The 20,192-nt window shown below is 45.6% G+C and overlaps 1 protein-coding gene across 1 annotated transcript; it reads left to right on the plus strand.

Annotated features, from left to right (window-relative positions):
• The first annotated feature begins 589 nt into the window (after nt 1-589).
• Nucleotides 590-18,732, plus strand: tzn (hydroxyacylglutathione hydrolase tenzing norgay). The gene is made up of 3 exons (XM_084604523.1): nt 590-1,022; nt 1,181-1,592; nt 18,251-18,732. Exons 1-3 carry the CDS (start codon nt 951-953, stop codon nt 18,631-18,633), a joined length of 867 nt encoding a protein of 288 aa, XP_084460649.1. The 5' UTR covers nt 590-950; the 3' UTR covers nt 18,634-18,732.
• The last annotated feature ends 1,460 nt before the right edge of the window (nt 18,733-20,192 follow it).

The raw sequence follows: 20,192 nt of genomic DNA on the forward strand, positions 1-20,192 counted from the left end.
TAGTAGAAATTTACAGCCGTACCATAAAGAAACCGCCACGTCACAGGATCGAATCCCCGCACTCCAGGGCACCGGGTGCCGCATTTCAATGCAGGCTGACTGAAGAAACGCTAGTGCGCTGTGCGATGACAACCCCATAAGCTGCCATCCCACTACGACTACGGCATCCTCATAGTCTGTCGATACCTAAATCCCCGCCCGAAACATACAAGCCCAATAAAAACAAATGCCACGCATACGTGTCGTTGCACAGCTTGCGGGGCTATTATAAAATGACGTGAAAGTCTTAGCTGTCTAACGCAGAAAGGACGAAGTAGCGTTAAAACTGCAAAACGCGTGCAAACACGAGGTCTAAATTCGCGCGCCTTGGAAGCTCATACCCATGTATGAGCCAGTGCGGCTGCCTCTGTTGCCTCATGCGAACAGCCGACGACGCTAGCGGCGCTACTACAGCGGCGTTTTCTTTCTTTCTTTCTTTCTTTCTTTTTTTTTTTTTTTTTTTTTTTTGGGAAACCTACACTTACATTTGCAACACTGGGCGCTGGTGTAGACGCAGGGACATTTCGGAAAATGTAAACATGTTAAATCAAATTAGTAATGGTAGACTAAGAAACCTTTCATCAAAAACTGCACTGTTAACATACGTTTAACTTGCAAGTGGCTGCCCCATCTCTGGACTGCGCATTAAATGATTTTAAAGAAGTTTGATTATATTTTGCGCAGAAAAGCTTGTATTAATTTGTACTAGGTGCCACTACTATCCGAGAGCTTGTTTTTGAGGTCGCACTTGGACGGGCAGTGCATCAGCGTATCAGCGCGAAGGCTGATTGGAGGTTGCTATATTTCTTTGTTAGACAGTGGAGTTTCCTTGGAGTTTCGTTATAGTTTCGTTTGTTGTACGCCTCAGCGAATCGAACTGGCCCAAGTGGAACAAGTTTTCTGTCCATTTCATGTCTGTCGCCGTTCTTAGCAAGAGCAAACGTGCAGCAGCTTGGTTTGGACACATTCTTCGACGTCTTGACGTAAGAAATGTTGATCGTGCTTTTCCAGTTTTGAATTAGATGCGCAGTCCTGTCGGTGCTTACTTCGCGCCTCAGAGGCGTTGTCGTGATAACCGCGGACACTAGCAGCACGAAGGGTGCAAACGACGTGTTGTGTTTGTGGTGCCTGTGCCACGCAGGTGCGTCCAGGCCGCAATATGCAGGTCAAAGTTCTGAACGCGCTCGAGGACAACTACATGTATCTGCTGGTTGACGACGTGAGCCGCGAGGCGGCCATCGTCGACCCGGTGGAACCGGCCAAAGTGCTGGACGAGGTGAAGAAGCTCGACGTGCGGCTGACGACGGTGCTGACGACGCACCACCACTGGGACCACGCGGGCGGCAATGAGCGCCTTCTCGAGCTGTGCCCCAAGCTGCGCGTCTACGGCGGGGACGACCGCGTGCCGAGACTCACGGAACACGTGACCGATAACCAGGAGTTGCAGGTGGGCAAGTTGACGGTGCGCTGCCTGCTGACGCCCTGCCACACGTCGGGGCACGTCTGCTACTTCGTGCCAGCCGCCGATGGACAGCCACCCGCGGTGTTCACAGGTAGGCATGAACAGTTAGAGCGACTACACTGTAATAACAATCAATGCAGGAAAGTGCCATGACGATCGCGTTGCAGGTCGGTGCAGAGGTGTACGGACTGGACCATGTAGTTCAACCAAGCGCAGTGTTTGCATTTCTGCATCGTACTGAGCAGTGCTTCCTGTAGTACTACTGAATCGTCTAGGGCCATCAAAACAACACAATACAATTCACTCGTTCCTGCCTGTATTTGGTTGTGTCATCTTTTGTAGAAGCCGTCATCATGAGCCTAATTGAAACTTGTGTTTCTTGAGCGGCTTGTGAAAGAAATGATCTTTCAACCTTTGCTCAGATTGCTTCATTTTGCAGCTTTATACAGTTTGTTCTCCTTGTTTTTATTCATTGCGTGAAATGTTGTTTGGAGCCTTATTCTGCTGCCTGTTGGTCACAGTTAGATACGGAGCATTTTGGCCGCGAACAAACTGCCCCATTGCTTGGTCAGGGAAAGAGACAGTTGTGGCTAGTTGTTGTCCAGCTGATGTAGCGATGAACTATTAAAAACATGTTTCAGCTGACCCATGATCCAATGAAATGAACCATGGCAAGTAGAAAATGTATTGGCAATTGACAGTGCTGTGATTTCTCTTTAGAGCTTCAGGTATCACAGAGGTGTGTTCCTGTTATTGGCACTGAGCAATTGTGGATTAGTCAAATGCAGCTTTGTGCTTTGATTCTGGTTAAGAACAGGCATTGGCATAAGCAGTCTTATGTGGTGATACGTGGATGTTGTTTGAGAATCACAACTTCCTGAAGGTCATACCACTGTACTGCTTTGACACAGTTATGGTGATGGTGAATTTTCTCTCGTGTTACACAAATAGTTGGAACTGCGTGTTAGGTTGGTAACAGACTACCTCAACCGCATTTGTTTGTGAGCCCAGTGTACTGGTATGGAGGCCCCACTGCTCCTGGACAAGTGGCGCTATTTGATGCATGGCGCGCGTGAGCAGCGGATATTTGCTTCTTGTGTGAGATAGCTGAAGGAGCAGCAAAATGTTTGCTTCCAGCAGTGTCACCACATTAAACGAAGCTGCTTTTTGCCGAGTGCCTGCTTTGTGCCGAACACACGATTACAAAATGTGTGTTGCAAAAAAACAAATAAACTGAAAGCCACTTCTTGTACGTGACTGGGAGCGCTTTTCATATGACGGGGCGCCCCAGCCTGCAAGTGTGAGCACCTTGGGTGGCTGCACTTGGTTTCAATACTTGATTCTGCATGTAAACAAGATGTCACCCTAAATGGAAGGCGATAAATGAAGTACAAAGCAAGCAGGCGGGCTCTGGGGTTTGCTCTTAGTGGCCATACGTTGACGACAGGCTACACTCTCCCCTATAGCGAGCACCAATGGCAGCTATCACTGGGAAAGCAGCTTGAAAAAAAATTTCTTTTGCTGGCAGACCATGTACTCCTTATTCATGATGGTCGTGTCAGACCTCCCCTGAGGTGCCAGGTGCCAGATATGGGTGCATGTATAGCATTGCTTTATACTCTGTAGGCATCTACGAGCAGGGTCCACGTACAGCTAGAAGCAATATGAAAGGGAACATGGGAGCACGTGTCCTTCATGCTTTCAAATGTGCTGCCACCGACAGGTGATAAGAATCAGTGCTAAAGATACATCCAAGGTAAGCTTGGTCGGCTGCTCTTTCCGAGCACACCCTTGGTGCCACCAATTCTCGTCTTGTGTTGGTGGCACCGCTTTGCACAGCACGGAGGCCAAGCGCTCCCATGTTCCCTTTCATATTGCTTCTAGCTGTACACTGCCGTTAATTTTCTTTACCATTTATTCGGTCCAAATGAGGGTCTGTGCTTCAGCGTAGTCTCCAAACAAGAAAACAAGGCAGGGTAGATGCGGCTGGGGAAGTTGTTCATTATGTGCTGCTATGTGGCTTTCAGATTGACACACATTTTAAAAACAACAGTTTTGGTGCATGCTCACAAATTCCATACACTCAAGCACGTGTACAATGCACGCAAAGAAGTTTTTAGTGCGGCAGCACTCTTTCTGGGAAATGCGTGGTCTAAATGAAAACTGTTTGTTAGATATCATGGAGGTTGGGGGGGTTTTATCATTTATTTATTTTTGTGGCTCATTTCTTCACAATGCATGCAGTCCAGCTTTTGGCATTGCATATGCAGCTCCTCTCCGGACTGTAGCAATTCACAAGATGTGAATTTAGGTGAACTGATACAGAATGTCATTTCGGGCTTGTCTGCATGTGTGCATTGTCCTTTCTGGCCCTGTTCGTAGTGCTGATTTTTTGCTGTGTGAAGTTGTGGACATAGATTTAAGCACACACTCTAGAAAGCATAATCAAACCTTACATACAAAATGTTGGCTTGTTGCACATCGTACTGCTCTTGCTCAGCGCTGTCTCATTCTGCTCTCGTATCACTTCCATTAGAATCGAAATAAAACTTCATCTTGGGCAGCTTTCCTGTAGTATCCCTGTCACTGTCATGATAATAGAAGAGCAGCAGTAAATGCAGTTGTGTGTTCTACTGTGTATTTTCTGTTTGTGTGTGGAGAAGTCTAGAATATGATCGGAGCAAAGCATTCACAGTACCGCCAATGCCATGTCCTAACAGCTGCATTTTTTCATGTCAGCTCCCAGGTGGCAATACATGTATGTCTGGAACTGCAGTGCAACAGGCCTGTATAAGTGTGACGGCACTTTTAGTGGGCAGTTAATTACTGGAGAGCATTCATATTCTCAAACTCAGTTGAACTAGAGGAGTTGTCCCAGGCAGCACAAACCACGGGCCCGACATTGCTACTGTGTTAGCAATGTCTGGCCATATGTGGAACCAGTGCACTGCCACTCGTTCAAATATTAGTTATGGTCACTCCAATATTGGGCCACTCGTTCGTGCTGCCTGGGGTGCTGATGTACAGCAGAATTGTTCACTATCGGGAGGTGGTTGTATGATTGCACCAAGGTCTTCTGATGACTATTAGCAGTTCTGCTAACGAATAACCAAATTTTCGTTGTGTGTTCTGCCTTGTGAATGATGCGCCGCACGTTACTGAACATGTCTATCCACATGGATTGTGCAAAAAGGCTGTAAATGATTTGTAATTGAATTTTTTCTATCATGCAGTTTCAGTTTTGGCTTCAGCTGGCAAAAGGCAGCTGATGTCACGTGAGGTGTACAGAACTGGCAGTATTTATTGCTGCTTTGTTCATTTTGATTCATGTGAATGATTATGCAAGCCTGCCAAAAAGTTAAAACCGCAGAAAATAAATACATAACGATCTCAACTCTTTTCATCACTCATGTGACTAAAGGCATGTGTGATGTCACAACCGTCGCTCAATGGCTGAAACTGGCCCTGCAGAAGAAAAATTTTCAGTTCTAAATTGTTTAGCCAGTGAAAATGAATTCCACATGGTGATTCATGGACGCTATGGTCTTGCATAATATTTTAAAGAAAACAACTTACAAAAATTTTGGTGTCTGTTTATTTAAGACAGCCGTGGGACGTGGATTTACGTAGCATCCAAGCGGGCTAGTTGGTGTATGTTACAGAAATAAATATTGATGAAAACACAAGAGGGTGACAAGGGTAAGCAATTGCTGACAACCGATTATTGATTTAAGCTAACACATGTGGTTCTATATAGGCGTCGGTGGCCAGGCTACTCAGTGGCAGCAAACATCTTGCGATGTAGAGGGCCCGGAAAGTGATAAAAGACAAGTATGGATTTTTGAATAATAAATCAATTAAATATGATAACTCAGAAAAAGAAGGCAGCAATGAGAACTATGAGATTAGGTGTACAGGGCAAGGAAAAGGAAAAAGATGGTTTGGAACTGATAGGCAGGTGGGAAAAAGTGGCTGTGCACTGTAGTCTCCTTCACACACGCACACAAACGCACACTCATTCACACGCATGTGCACACACTCACTCACTCGCACGCATGCAAACACACTCACAGGCAGTGCACACTCTCGCTCACTCACTCACACGCACACACACTCACAAGCATGCGAAGTCATTCGCTTACATGCAGGTGCACACACACTCTCACTAACACGCATGCATGCACACTCGTTCACACATGTGCACACATACACTCACACGCATGCACACACACAGCATGTCAAAAATTCTACGCACGTCTTTAAAACAGCTGGTTTACTCTCATGCAGCGAAGGTGGCAAGCTTTCAATGGATGGAGATAAATGACTGTAGAAGCCTTGGAACTTATTTTGACCTTCTTCAAATTGTGTATTACACAGTGGGAGAGCAGGATGACTGCTACATACCTTTTTTTTCCTTTCTCGATTTACTGCCAGTAAAAGAGTGTGGGAAACCTGGCTTTTCTAGCTGTTCTGTCTGGAGTTGCAAGCTTCTTTGTGTGCAGTGCTCAGTGACTTCCTAACCTTGATGTGGCTATGGCATGTTTGACCGTCTTGGTGTGGGCCGGCATTTGTCACAATCTCTTTTTAAGCTTGGGGGTGGTACATCCAGCAAACTCAGTCCAGTCCCAAGAACAGGACTCTAAAATAATTCTAGAATCTCATCAACAGTGTCCCTGTATATTGAAGGGTCCTGTTTAATGCCACTATATGGTCAACATACACAAAATTTCTCGGAACTGACCATTTGGTAAAAATGCTGTCCAGGCTTTAGTCAACTGCTGAGAGAAAAGTGCTGCTCAGCACATGTAACTTTGGCATGTCATTTTCTTTCATTTTTTTGTATGGCTTATCATGTATTTTAGGATTGTCCGCGAGCAAGATAGAAAACCAGACCTCGTTTTTTGCTACATGAAAATGTACAGCGCTCTTCCAGCATGTCTAGTGAACGGCTGGTGCGTGATGACTGAACAACTGCTTTGGCCAGCAAACCTGATGGAGCTTTCAAATTCGTTCACGTTGGCAACTGGCATGCGATCTATTTCGATATGACTCATCCTCGCCTCGTCCGCTTTATGCATGATTGCGGCCTACGTGATGTCGTGCAATCGAGAGGTGAGTGCACAGGGATGCTCACACCGTCGGTAGTAGTAGTAGTAAGTGGCTTTATTATTATAGAATAAAATAAAAATAATAAAGGAAGCAAAAGATTTTTGCCTGCCCCGGTATCTGCTATAGAAATGAACTGAAGCACCTGAACTGGTGCAGCGGAAATAAAGGGATAGCAAGGAGACGGGAGAAATCAAAGAGGTGAGCGACAGGCAGAAAGGTTTGGTTTGGTTTGTGGGGTTTAACGTCCCAAAGCAACTTAGGCTATGAGAGACGCCGTAGTGGAGGACTCCGGAAATTTAGACCACCTGAGGTTCTGTAACGTGCACTGACATCGCACAGCACACGGGCGCTTTGCTTTTCGCCTCCATAGACCGCCGCCGAGGCCGGGATTCGATCCCGCTCCCTTGGGAACAGTAGTCGAACGCCGTAACCACTGCGCCGCCCCGGCAGGGCAGGGAGGAAGGACCACCGTCGGTATGGTGAATGTGCTTCCGGTGTTATGCAATCTGATGGCAAATATGAAGCAGAGGGGAAGACCTCCCCCGACATCAGTTTTGACAAATTGGAAAGCTCTGAGCTGATGTCATGGAGAGCTCTGGTTTATATATTTTACTTTTGTGCTGAGAGGGTGGTGGATATTTTCCTATTTAAGTGGTACTGCACTGCTTTCCACAGTTGACTTTTCTGCAGCTAGGTGGGCAGTGCCCACACTCAGAAGAGCATCACGATTATGACAGACTGAAATCTGTCTTACTGTATGAGCGGCCAAATGTGACAGTTGATTTTTGATCGTGGCAAAGAAAAAGACTCGAGACCTGGAAAATGTGTGTTACGGGCTTACATAGCTGCGTTAATTTCTATGCAGAAGAGGCAAAGTCACGACTTTCAACAAGTTGATAGCACTACCTGTCTCTGACCAACCAAAATCCAGCTTAAGTGAAGTGACTGTGAGATGCACAAAGGTATGCGAGTGAGTGAGCTGGCTTGGGGCGGACAAACTGGCCTGTCTACTTCAAACGCTTGAGGAGGGTGCGGGCTAAGGATGCATGAGCAAGAGCAAGTGCATACCTTAAAGGGATAGTTAAGGGACCTTACTGTGCAGCAAAATAAATTGAGGCTAGCCATATGCATGTAGAAGAAAGTTATAACAGCCGAGAGACACTCAACACCTGAGAAAGAATTCCAGCGGAAAGGACTGCTTTAAATGTGGTAGTGTGAGTCATTTCATTATGTGGCACAATGTCCATTCCCACACGGTAACACGAGAGAAAAAGGTGCAGGGCCTGTGGCGACAAGATGACAGTGCGTGCCTGTCGCAACGAGCAAGTTAAATGCCGCAAGTAATTGGTAGACAGTGAAACTTAGTACTGTCAGGGCAAGGTCGTCAGTTTAGTCCTAGACACCATAGCGGAGGTAATGGTGTTCCATGAGAGAAGTATACCAAATAGACTCTTCACTCTGCATGGGAGCATAGACCTCTTTTTGGCGTTTGGCAAGAAAGTTACTTTCATGCAGGTGCCCATACCTTTATCCTTCCTCCGAGAATGATCATTGATTTCGAATGTGGACAATGATGGGCCAATACTGTACGCACTTACGGATGAGTTTTTGCTTACCGAGGGTCTAATATCCACTGACGCATAGGAACAGATTCAGGAGCCACCTTTACATGTGGGTAGTGGGGATACAAACCGTTCAAGCTGGCAATAAGCCTGAGGATGCAGATTTGAAACACGAGGTGTGCGACGCCGGCACTATATCACCTGACACCCATCTTGTGAAGGCCAGAGGAAAAGAAAAGGCCGACATGGAAATTCCTATGACTCATAACGATGACTAAGAAAAATCTTGTATGCAGCAACAAAGTAACTGACGAGTCTCTGGCATGCATGACAAAGTGTCAAAAAAGGGAACAGGAGGCATGATTAGGGGGTATGGATTCCTCTACGACACAGGTCAAATACTCTGCGAAAGTGTACAACAGTTGACGTTACTTCAGGCACATTGCAACGCCATCCTTAGTCTTGCACACGAATACCAGTAGTAGGTTCGTCATCTCGATTTTTGCAAAACTAAAGCCCATATCAAATTGAAGGCCATTAAACAACTTGCGTCTCACAAAAAAAGACTTGAGTAACTTTCTTGGTCCGTGCGATCATTGCTAGATCTGTGTCTGTGATTTCCCCACCCGCTGACGCAGCTAACTGGCAAAGAGTGCCGAATCGAATACTGGTCTACTGAGGCTGATGAAGCCTTCAAAGATCTCAGGGCAACCTTTGTGGATGGCCGCATCATCACTCACACTTCATTTGGGAAAGCCGTACGTCCTCCACACTGATACATTGTCAGTTGTCTTTATAGCTCGCGTGGCTCAATTACCTGAGGACGGCTCAGATATTTTGGTCACTTTCACGAGTCACCGATTCACAGAAATGCCAGTGAGATGGGCTGTGATTGAGTGAGAGGCATTCAAGGGGATCTGGAGTTTGAAGAAGTTTGGAACATGGGATTTGGAGGCCAGGTACCTTAACCTGCTCTCGTGCCTTAAATTGCAGTGCCACAGGGGGCGAAATCGACACTCTGGGTGTTAGGGCTTCAAAGCTACAATGTGGACATTCGACATTGCCGAGGCAGCAGCCTTGATAACGCTGGTGTGCCTCGTCTTTCTGATTCCTTGATTCCTTTTTGGAAGAAAGCTCAACTCTGACTTCATAGTGCCTGCTCTGGAGATATGACCTTGGTACTATGTGCACAACAGTGCCTTGACATTGTATATACTTTGAAGGGCATTACTCATCAAACATCCAGAAGTGCTGTGTGTGTGTGCTCTTGCATGGTCACAAACTTTTGTCTGTTCATTGCTTGCACATATACGTGCATCTGGACACATACTTACTGAACCTTATTTGTGTTGAACTCGGTTAACCTTTGAATTGTTTAACTGAGTCTAGGAGGGGAGGTGTGTTGTTCAGCATGTCATTTTCTTATTTTTTTCATGTATCTTGTCATTTATTACGGTAGTGTCCACGAGCAGACAAGAAAACCAGACTTCATTTTTTGCTAAATATACAGCGCTCTTCCAGTGTGTCCAGTGAACGGCCAGGACATGGTAACTGAACGATCGCTCCAGTCATCCAATCTGTTTTGATATGACTGACCATCGCCCCATTCGCATTGTGCATGGTTGTGGGCTACGTGCTGTTGTGCAATCAATTGTGAGTGCACAAAGGTTCTTGCACCGTCGTTATTGTGCATGGCTACGCAATGTCATGCAGTCGGATTGCAAATACAAAGAGGAGGGAAAAATCCCTGCCATCATTTTTGACAAATTATAAACCTCCAAACTGATGTCATGGAGAGCTCTAGTTTATATCTTTTAACATTCACGTGCATGCAGGATGGTGGATATTTTTCTTTTAAAGGGCCATCACTGCTTTTCATTGTCAGCTTTTTTTGGACAAGGTGGGCAGTGCCCGCACTCGAGTAGATTGATTTTAGCTGACTTGCCTTATTATAGTATATATATATATATTTATCACTTTTGTGGCCCTCTACAATGTTACGTATATCGCCTCTGATTATCCCGGGCACTGTTTGCCTATGTACCGTGCGCATTTACTTCAATGAAAAAAAAAACCTGTTGTCATTGAGCACTTGGCCACATCACTCGTGCCCCTTACTATTGTATGGCGTCACCACTGAAGGCCATTAAAGGGCGATTCCTGGGGTTTATCAAGATTAGCGCAGGCTCATGGAAGTTTTTGTTTGTTTTTTATCATTTCCACCGTGTTTGGCAACCATGTGGAAATTCATTCTTGCACAAATATGCTTTAATGTCTGCCGGTCTTGTGGCCCCAGCTCATGTGATTTCTAAACAAGATAAATTCGTCAGTTGTGTCGAATATTGATTAGCGGAATTTCATTGGGTCAAAGAGAATGTCGTCTACGCATGTGCAGTTAACTGTAAAAGTTAGACTTGTCCCTTTTCTTTGATGGCACTGAGCATGAAATCCTCGCACATATGATTAAAAAATGCAAAACAAAAAACTTTAATATACTGTCAAGGCTTTGAGCACAGTGTCATGGTGAAGACACTGCAGTGGCTTTGAAATGCCGAAATTGTGCTCCATCAGGTGCTACACCTGGTCACGCAATAAAGATAGGGAGGTCAACTAGAAAGGTGGATCTCGGAACAGAGCAAAAACACAGGTTTACAGAGTAATACTAATTATTGCAATAGGCAGTGTTAGTATTACTTTGTTATAGGGTCTTAGTAATAGGTTCTGGATCCCCCTTAAGAGCAATATAAAAGTTGGTACAATGTTGCGGCTTCTGGTGGCGATTGCATGATGGTACATATTTCCCACCCGTGGTAGTGGTGTGGTCTTAAGAGAATTTCAAATTTTTTTTTTTCTAAATAACATATGTTTTCTATAAAATTTGAGATTTTTAAAATTTCAAGATTAGGCAAAATTTTCACTTGTGGAAAATTTGAAAGAGCTGGTGATTATGTTTGATGGAGGTCAGCAGCCATATTTGATTACCCGACTAATAAGATAGCAGTGCGGAGTACTACTTCATTGCCAACTTAAAGTACACGATTACTTTTGGGAAGAAGTTGCTCATAATGAGATATATTGCTTAGGCATAGTAATTTATTCACTCAAGCTCCTGCCTATGTATCATTTTCTTTTTTTTTGGTTTAGCAGAGTTACCTTAACTGACCTAGATAATACCAGGTTAGTAGGAGGAGTGGCCTTGTCTTTTATCAGTGAAGGACACTGCTGATAATTCCTGCATGCTTTGTCAACCTTTCTTATCTGTTGCATGTGACCAGATAGGCTGTTACTTGCTAAAGTTAAAATGGCTAAAATGAAGAACAGTAACATGGGTGTAGCCGAGCTGATGTTCTTGGTTGCTGACTCTTGTTGGATGTGCTTTCAAGGGATGAAAAAAAAAAAAAAAAGGATATTGTATAGTACAGTAAGCTTGTAATAAATTAAACTTGATGGGGACCAGAAATATATCTGAAATGTGTGTTTTTTTTTTTATTGAGGAGGGGCCTTTTCATTGTGTCCACTATTTCACTCTCTGTTTATATTCTGCATGATTTGTGGTCAATTTGTGGTATGTAATTTCCTCTTTCTTGATTGCAGATATTAACTCAAGCTTGTTCTCTTATTGACATTGCTCTATTTAGCTCTTAATGCCGTGTGCATAATTTTACTGTGAAAGCACTACTGCTCCCCCTTCCCTCTCTTATTCCCACAGTCTTGGCTCGGTCCTTTTGGGGATGTCCCTCCTCCCCAAATTATTACCTTAAGTTACCTTGGTCCCCTCTTGAAAAAGATTCCTTGCTATATGACTGATGGATAAGTTAAAGTAGCCTAGAAGTTGCACAAAGAACTGTATAGAGTAGCAAGAGTAATCGGCATGATGAGAGAGGCACTAGCGAAAAGCAGTTAGACATTCTGCCGTTAGCAGAGGGGGAAGTTACAAAGCTTTAGTAGCAATGAAAGAGGAGAAAGCAGCTGGTGTGGGTCAAGTAACAGCAGGTCTTTTGAAGGACGGCGGGGAGATTGTGGTAGAAAAACATGCCACCCTGCTTACATGACGCATTTACAACCTTGAATGTACCGAGATCTCGGAAGGACGCTGACATTATCGTAATCCATAAGAAAGTGCCACCAAGCACTTGAAGCTTACAAACTGATCAGCTTACTCTCCATTGCATACAAGATAATAAGGTAATCGATAATAGAATCGGGTCATTCTTAGGATCAGCAAAACTAAACATTAAAATCAGTCAACCAAAGAACTGTACAGGCTGTCATAATGCCTGCTTGGCAGTATGTCATACTCACACTAGGAATCAGGTGATAGAGAAATGCACTTAATTTAACCAGTTTCAACATTCAGCCTGCACAGATTATGAGAAAGCCTTAGTCTCAGTCGAAACATTTGGCAAAAAAAAGTAATAAAATCTCGACAAGAAAGTGTCAGGCAGGGAGACTGAATATTTATTTACAGGAGGTATTGAGAGACTTGGACTGGAAATAGTAGAAAATAAGGGTTAATGAATACCTTAGTAATTGCATTTTACTGATGATGTTGCATTAATCAGGGGAAGAGTTGCAAAGCGTGATTAATGACCAGATAGGCAAAGCAGAATGGTGGGCCTAACATTGACTAATTAAGCAAGGAAACTGCATGAGAAATGGGAAGAGAGGACAAGAAGCAACAAACGCAGCATCGAACTTGCCACTGAGTATTTGAAGGGGCAACGCTTTAAATACAGAAAGCATACAGCACACACACAAAGTAACCAAGCAAAAAAACGTCAATACAAAATGAAAAATGATCACTCCGGCCTAGTGCTCCATATCTGAGTAGCCTATCTTTTTCTTGGATAAGCGAAGCGAAGGCGCGCTCTAGCATTTATCACCTCTTTTGTAGATGTCAAGATATTTACACAGTTCTCGCGGTTGGCTAGCATACATGTGAAGGACTTTGTACCGTTAAAATGAAGATTGCACTGGGATATTGTCACATACTTTGTTAGTTCGATTCTCTTTTCTATGTTCACATCGTCTGCATGCTCTCTAAATCCGTTGCTTAAGGAGCCTGCGCGGCACCACATGACAGGAGGAACTTAATAAATGACTTTGCTCCCGCATTCTACAGTGTCTTGTGCCTCATGTCACACTGTTCCAATTTTTGCTGCTCCTGGTCACGTTTCTGCACAACCTGCGTAGTTAGGTACAGAAATACAAGACGCATATCGCCTCATTCGATAACCTTCTTCAGCCGATCGCTAGCGTCATGAACATAGGGAATTGTCGCTTTTCTGGCAGAGCTGGTGGTTTGTGCTGTTGATGATGGTTTTCGGAACTTTACCTGAGCTTGGGCTTCAACACCTTCGAACATGCAGCGGGGGCACGAGTTGTTCAGGGCATTCCTTAAGACACTCACAGCTAATCCAAGTTTCACAATTTTGGAGCCACAGGAGAATGAGACAAAAAGCCCTTTTGTGAATGCGGATACTGTTTCCAACAAAGGTGCTTGTCTGAAAATAAGCCTGGTATTCAGGACGTGGAGTTTGATCTTTTCAGGTGTTTCCTTGGTGACTTCAAAATTACCCACCGAAAATGTCGGAAAACAGGCTGTACAGCTAGGTGGTCAACTTTATTGAGAAGCCGCTTCCCGAGTTCCTAAATATGACCGACAAACAAAAAAAAGCTATCAAAATTGCTGTCTTTTGGGACCTTGTTCAGTACTAACCTCAGTCTTCTGTAGCATGAGGTTGCTTTGCAAAGGCGCTTTGAAGAAAACTAATTGGTATTTCTCGCCTTCCTCCGCAGGTTTGGAATTGGGAATTTTGCAGCAAAGTACAGAACAAGAAGTCACCTAGCTTGTTTGTTGTCAAATTATGCACATTAAAAACGAAATGTGTACTTGCAAGACACAACTGCCTATATAATCCTTGAATTGTCAAGTCTTCGCAGACTGTTTCAAAACTTGGTCCAAGTTAGCTGAAACACCCTCCGTGAGGACGAGGGAAAATGCAGCTTCACTATTTCGGCTAGGGTGTATCTTAGATCTTACCAAAAACTTGCCCTTCATTTTTAAGTTATCATGAAAAGAGGCGGTATGGCGAATACCGATAGCTTATCTACACCGTACTTATCCGCGATAACGAAGCGTCGATCGGCTTATTGGAGCACCTTCCTCATCTGCGCGCCGATCGCGAGCGCCTACAGCCTGCGAGCTGTTTGTTCAAGATCATTGTTCAGGATGATTGAGAAATACCGTGGCTACTTGTAACCTGCCGGACCGCAATTAATTGGTGTTTCCTGTCGAGCGCCTTTGTGGGCTGCCGTAATCGGCGAGCGCGACATGTCGGTCGCTTTGTCGCTGCTGCATTCGCGGAGGACATCCGCTGTGAAGGACGCCGAGTGTCTTCTTGCGCGTGCGAGCGATATCATATGAAGTGCCACCGAATGCGCTCGGAGTAGGCGCGGCCTGTTCTCGCAGTAATTGGCGGACGGTTTTTGAGAAGCTATAGCAGGTCTCCCTGGGAATTAAGCGCCACGTGCTTGGACACTGGACACACCACCCTTCGTCCCTCCTGCGTTGTTTCTGGAAGCACCGACATGCGCAGTAAATCGGGGCATGCAGCATTATTTCTTTGTCAGACTTCCATAATGCGTTCACATGGCATTTGCAGGGAACTGCCACGTGTATATATAATTAAGTGTATTGCTTGCGCATGAAGTCACCAACGCAGCGGCCGACGAAGCACGACGCGCAGAGAATTGCTACAAGATGGCGACCGTAATGACAAAAGTAGACTTAAGCGCCGTGCGAACGTTTAGACTACCGTGTGTTACGATGTCTACGCGTCTCTTCGCCTAACGCAGTTGGAGGGCCCTGATTAATCTAGATGACCCGGCTCTCTTTATAACATGCGGCATACCAGCGCACATTAAAAGATCTCGGCGTACCTCGTGGAAACGCCATCTTGTAGAGCGCGTACCATGAAGGCATTTCTTTTTGTACCGAGATTTTAACGGCCGATGTTTTGATTCAGGCGTGTCCGAAAATATCGAGACCGGATATTTCAAAGTATTGGCTATATCGAACGTGTAGGTTGCCCCTTTGTAAATTGTGCATTAAATTTGAGCGCCGCGCCTCCTGCTGGTGTGCGTGTCTTAGCGGCGCTCATTGATCACTTTGAAAGTGCGGATACTGGTAGGCAGCTGCTCCTTAATCTTTAGCGCCATGAAAACGCTTGACGGGATGAGCACGACCTCTGCATGAAGGTGGTGGCTTTCGGTCTCTCGTACCCATCTTTCCACGATCCATATCGGTTGTTATACGGTGACGTCAACCTAACGGCTGCCATCGCTTGGCAGGCTTCGCTGCCGAAGGCGTTGTGGAATCCATCCGGGCCTTAAGCTAAGTTAGCGATTGTTATATCTATAATCTACTGGTAACAGAACCACGTACATCTTACCATACAGGGTGTTTCATCTAAGATTTTACCTATTTTTTAAAAATAGGTCAATTAAGTTTTATTGTCGATTCTTTTTTTAGCTGTTGTATTAAGAGTAGAGAAAAATCAGGAGCCTTAAAGGGTACTAATTAGCTTAAAAATTAACTAAGATTAACTAATTAACTTTTTCTTTATACCAGCTAGAAGCTACTTTTAAATTGCAACAGTCAGCTACCGGTGTGAGAATGCCAAATGGTATTTTAAACGACAAGAAACGTGCATTTCTTAAGGACTGCAGCACTGGCAATTCTGGCCACTTTCGACGCACGAAAACGAAACCTAGCAGACGAAGCGCGGAATTGTACGCGCCCACGAGTGACGCAGTCGTGACGTCGCCGGACGAATCAAGCCGCCTGAAGGCGGCTGCTGCCGCTCGTGAAATACTCGTCTGGCGCTGCGTCATCACATCCAGTGGTGCGATATCTGTGCATGTACTGCTTTTCTTTTTATTTTACCCTCTGGGAGCCAAAGCTTGTAGTCAAGAGGGAGGGCTGATTTGCCCATACCATCAGCGCTACGCCCGCACCATGACAAGCTTCGCCCGCAATGCGTTGGTGATATCTCAAGATCCTACCAGACCATGACGCTGCTCCAGGCGCGTATTTCGCGGGCGGCAGCGGCCGCCTCCAGACGGCTGGTTTCTCTCGGTGACGTCACGGCTGCGTCACTCATGGGCGTGCATAAGTGCGCGCCTCGACTGCTAGGTTTCGTTTTCGTGCGTCGAAAGCGGCCAGAATTGCCAGCGCTGCAGTCCTTAAGAAATGCGCGTTTCTTGTCGTTTAAAATACTATTTGGCGTTCTCACACCGGTAGCTCCCTGTTGCAATTTGAAAGCAGCTCCTAGCTGGTATAAATAAAAAGTTAATTAGGTAATCTTAGTTAATGAATAAGCTAATTAGTACCCTTTAAGGCTCCTGATATTTCTCTACTCTTAATACAACAGCTAAAAGAAGAACCGACAATAAAACTTAATTTTCCTATTTTTAAAAAATAGGTAAAATCTTAGATGAAACACCCTGTAGACAGTTGCTATGGTTTCATGGCACCGTCCGTCGCGGCTTCGATGCGAAACAGGTTAGACCTAGCAACGCTTAGCGAACGGCGCGCCGCCAGCACATCGCTGCAAGAAACGCGGCTCTAGCTTGGGCTGTGCATCTTCGCTGGTGCTGAGGCTACAGAACTGCTTATTTATTGCTATTTTTATATCAGAATCAACGATGCTTTGAAATATTTCTTGATCGCCTTGGAGTTCGGTGCATCTGGGTTCGACTGTACCGTCACGTTTGTTGCGCATGCGTGATGTTCCTGCCAGTGACTTGAGTCTTCCTGTCCTTCGACGCTTTGTTTAGGACGGCATTGGGGTCATGGGCAAACCCGTGCCTTGGGTAAATCCAAGGGCGTTTTGGTTTTTTTCCTTGGTGCAACGAATGAAGGATATCGCTCATCACCAGAAGGCGGCGCTGCTAGGAAGTGGGGAAGAAGCCGTTTGCACGATTTGGTGTTCAGTGGTTCGAAATTTCGTCCGAAATGGATCTACAGGGGCAGATACAGTTGCGTCGCTCGTCAGCTGCATCTTTTGTCGTATGCGGCATCTACCTAGTTCTTCCGTCGCAGTTTCCATCCGATGGAATGTTGTCCAAAATTTCGCGAGTGTTGTGGGATTGACGCGACTGGTGTGAACTTAATCAGAACCTTGTTCTCAGAACTGTGCGAACAGTATACAGCCAGCTTGATGTTGACTATTTACTTCGGGTGTAGTATGCATTCAGTACTGCTTGTGATCAGCGACAGAGGCTCGACAGCCATTACTAAAATTACTCTGACCAGATGCTTTGGACACTCCGTGGAAGAGGTGGGCCCACGTGCTGTCCGTTAACCTTTCTTTGTCGAAAAAATGTTCACCTGAGAATTTTTTTCATTCAGCACTTTTCGCCAAAGTGATGGCGCTGGTCGCCTATACCTCCCGCCATGTCTTTTCTTTTTCCTGCTTCTTCAGTGTAATGTGATGTTACCAGAGCACGGTACCGCATGGCGTCGTACGTTCAGCGCGGCGAAAATCAACCAGTAGCGTGCACTTTACGAGCCATTGCGCATTTTGCATGAGCTGGGTCAAGGCGACATTCGCGGCGATTGTGTCGTTGTTAAGCACGACAAAAACAAAGCAAGAAAAATTACTAGGGACTTTAGCGACTAAAGTAGTGGAAGGCAAAAGCCCGAGTGCAGCATTCTGCTATGCAACTGACACTAATTAGTAATATATAATTGTATAAAATAATTAAGCTGTTAACTTACTGAATAGCAATTAAGTAGGGAACTATTTAATAATTATTTATTGTTAACGAATTGTGTAGTTAGTTATCAATTGTTAATTGACAATTAGTAATTGATCATTGATTGACATATGGCCATATAAGCCACGCATTCGCGCATACTGTGGTAGTGCTCTGTGATTGGTCGAGACCTCTATGACGTCATCCCGCCTCGGCCAATCAGAACGCCGCTAAAGCGGGACACATTTTGTCCGCGACAGCATGAGCCATTAAAGGCTTTCGCCTTAATAAAAAAAGAAACTTGGTGTTTTTGCAGGCGACACGCTGTTCGTGGCCGGCTGCGGCAAGTTCTTCGAGGGCACGGCCGACCAGATGTACCGCGCACTCGTGGAGCGGCTGTCCAAGCTGCCGGACGACACGCGCGTCTTCTGCGGCCACGAGTACACGGTGACCAACCTGCTGTTCGCGGCCACCGTCGAGCCCAACAACGAGGCCGTCAAGAAGAAGCTGTCGTGGGCGCGCGACCAGCGCTCCCGCAAGGAGCCCACGGTGCCCTCGACCATCGCCGAAGAGCGCAGCTTCAACCCCTTCATGCGCGTCCAGGAGCCGACCGTGCACCAGCACGCGCACCTGGACGACCCGGTCTCCACCATGGCGTTCCTGCGCAAACAGAAGGACCACTTCCGCCCGGCAGCTTGACTCTAGCCCCTGCTTCCCTTTCGCCCCCTTAGTCTCTCTCCTTGTGTGTGTATTCATTCGCCTGTAAACGCCAATACAGCTCTGCTTTTGTTATTGTTATGAGTTCTTACTTTCTTGAGCACCACGAACTAGTCGCTATAGTTTAGAGTTCGCTCGTTGTAGATCAGTTGGAGCGCAAGGGAGTCACAGGAAGTCTCGCTTCAAAAGAGTCGTCGCCGTGCAACGAGCTTCTCACAGAAGCCGCCAGGGCACCATTAGGCACTATTTATTTTGTACAAACACGTATCAAAATAACGCCCAGAGCAACTGATATATTTTTACACTTCGCAAAATGCAGTTATCTAGACACATCGTTGTAAAATAAAATACATTTACTAAAAACAATGACCATGTTCTAAACACAGCGATTTTGTCCGCCCTGCTGGTCACCATGTGCAGCGTTTGCGACTCGGCTAGCCGTCATATAGCCACCATAACTCGGTGTCCCCACGTCTAGTACCACGTCCCCACCGCCGCTCTTTTCTCGTTCTGTCCACAGTGGTTATCGGCGAGCTTATATTTTGGTGCATTTTGGTCTAACGATTGATAACCATACTGTGCTAATGTTCTGTCCGTCGTTTCGACGTGCGAGCTGCGAGCGTGTTTTGCAAGTAATCAATAATCAAAACTAACCTAGCTGGAATACTAATTTCATGCGATAAAAGCTAGTGTATTTAAGACCAAAATAATTTTATTGAATGAAGTTTATTTGGCGACTCAGAAGTTAAGCGCATTGAAAACGAGAGTACTCTCTTCACCCTTCAAGGGACGTCGCGGATCTCCTTTTGCTAGGAACTTCCTTAAACTTCCTTTCCTAAAGGACTGCCGCTTGATACGGCACGCATCTCCCTCGAGATAAAGACCTTGGGTGAAGGGAGTTGAAAGGAGTTCAGCCGTGCCCGTGTGACAGGGGCATTAAATGGTCCCTTAAAGGGAGTTACAGAAGTGCCTATCCAGTGCTTGCATTGTGTAGACCAGATTCCACTAAGCTTGCATGCCTCGCAATAGTCCTCAAAAGTAAGTCGATAATTTGTAATTATTTAAAAATGCCATTTTCGCACCTCGCGGCGGCCACGGGCGCCTGTCTTTAGCGCGAATTCCGCTTCTGAGCATCGTAAAACCCGCATGATCTCAAGGGGAATGGCCTGTGATTGGCTCGCCAAAGACCGCAGCCAGAAAGCGGGCGGTCCGATTGACGCAGGTTGCTGGTCGACCTGAACCAATCAGGGTTTTGCGCACTACCTGATTGTGCATCTAAGCTCCTGTCGCCGACGCTGGGCTGCCATCAACGGCGGGAGCATATTTAGGGCTAATCTTTAGTTAAAGGCGCGAAACACTGACACGAGAAAGGAAGGCAGGACTGGGGCGCCTTTAAGCAGATGAACGGATAGCAACTAGCCTAGACAGAAATTATTTTAAGCTATCACGATCATGACTGTCCCAGGTCGCCCTTATTATTTGTGATGTTGCGAATAGCCGATGGAACAAAGAAGCCTTGCCCTTCTTTGGTTGGACCATGG

This window comes from Amblyomma maculatum, chromosome 5, assembly GCF_055883805.1.
Source record: "Amblyomma maculatum isolate TAMU_Amacu chromosome 5, ASM5588380v1, whole genome shotgun sequence".
NCBI lineage: Eukaryota > Metazoa > Arthropoda > Arachnida > Ixodida > Ixodidae > Amblyomma > Amblyomma maculatum.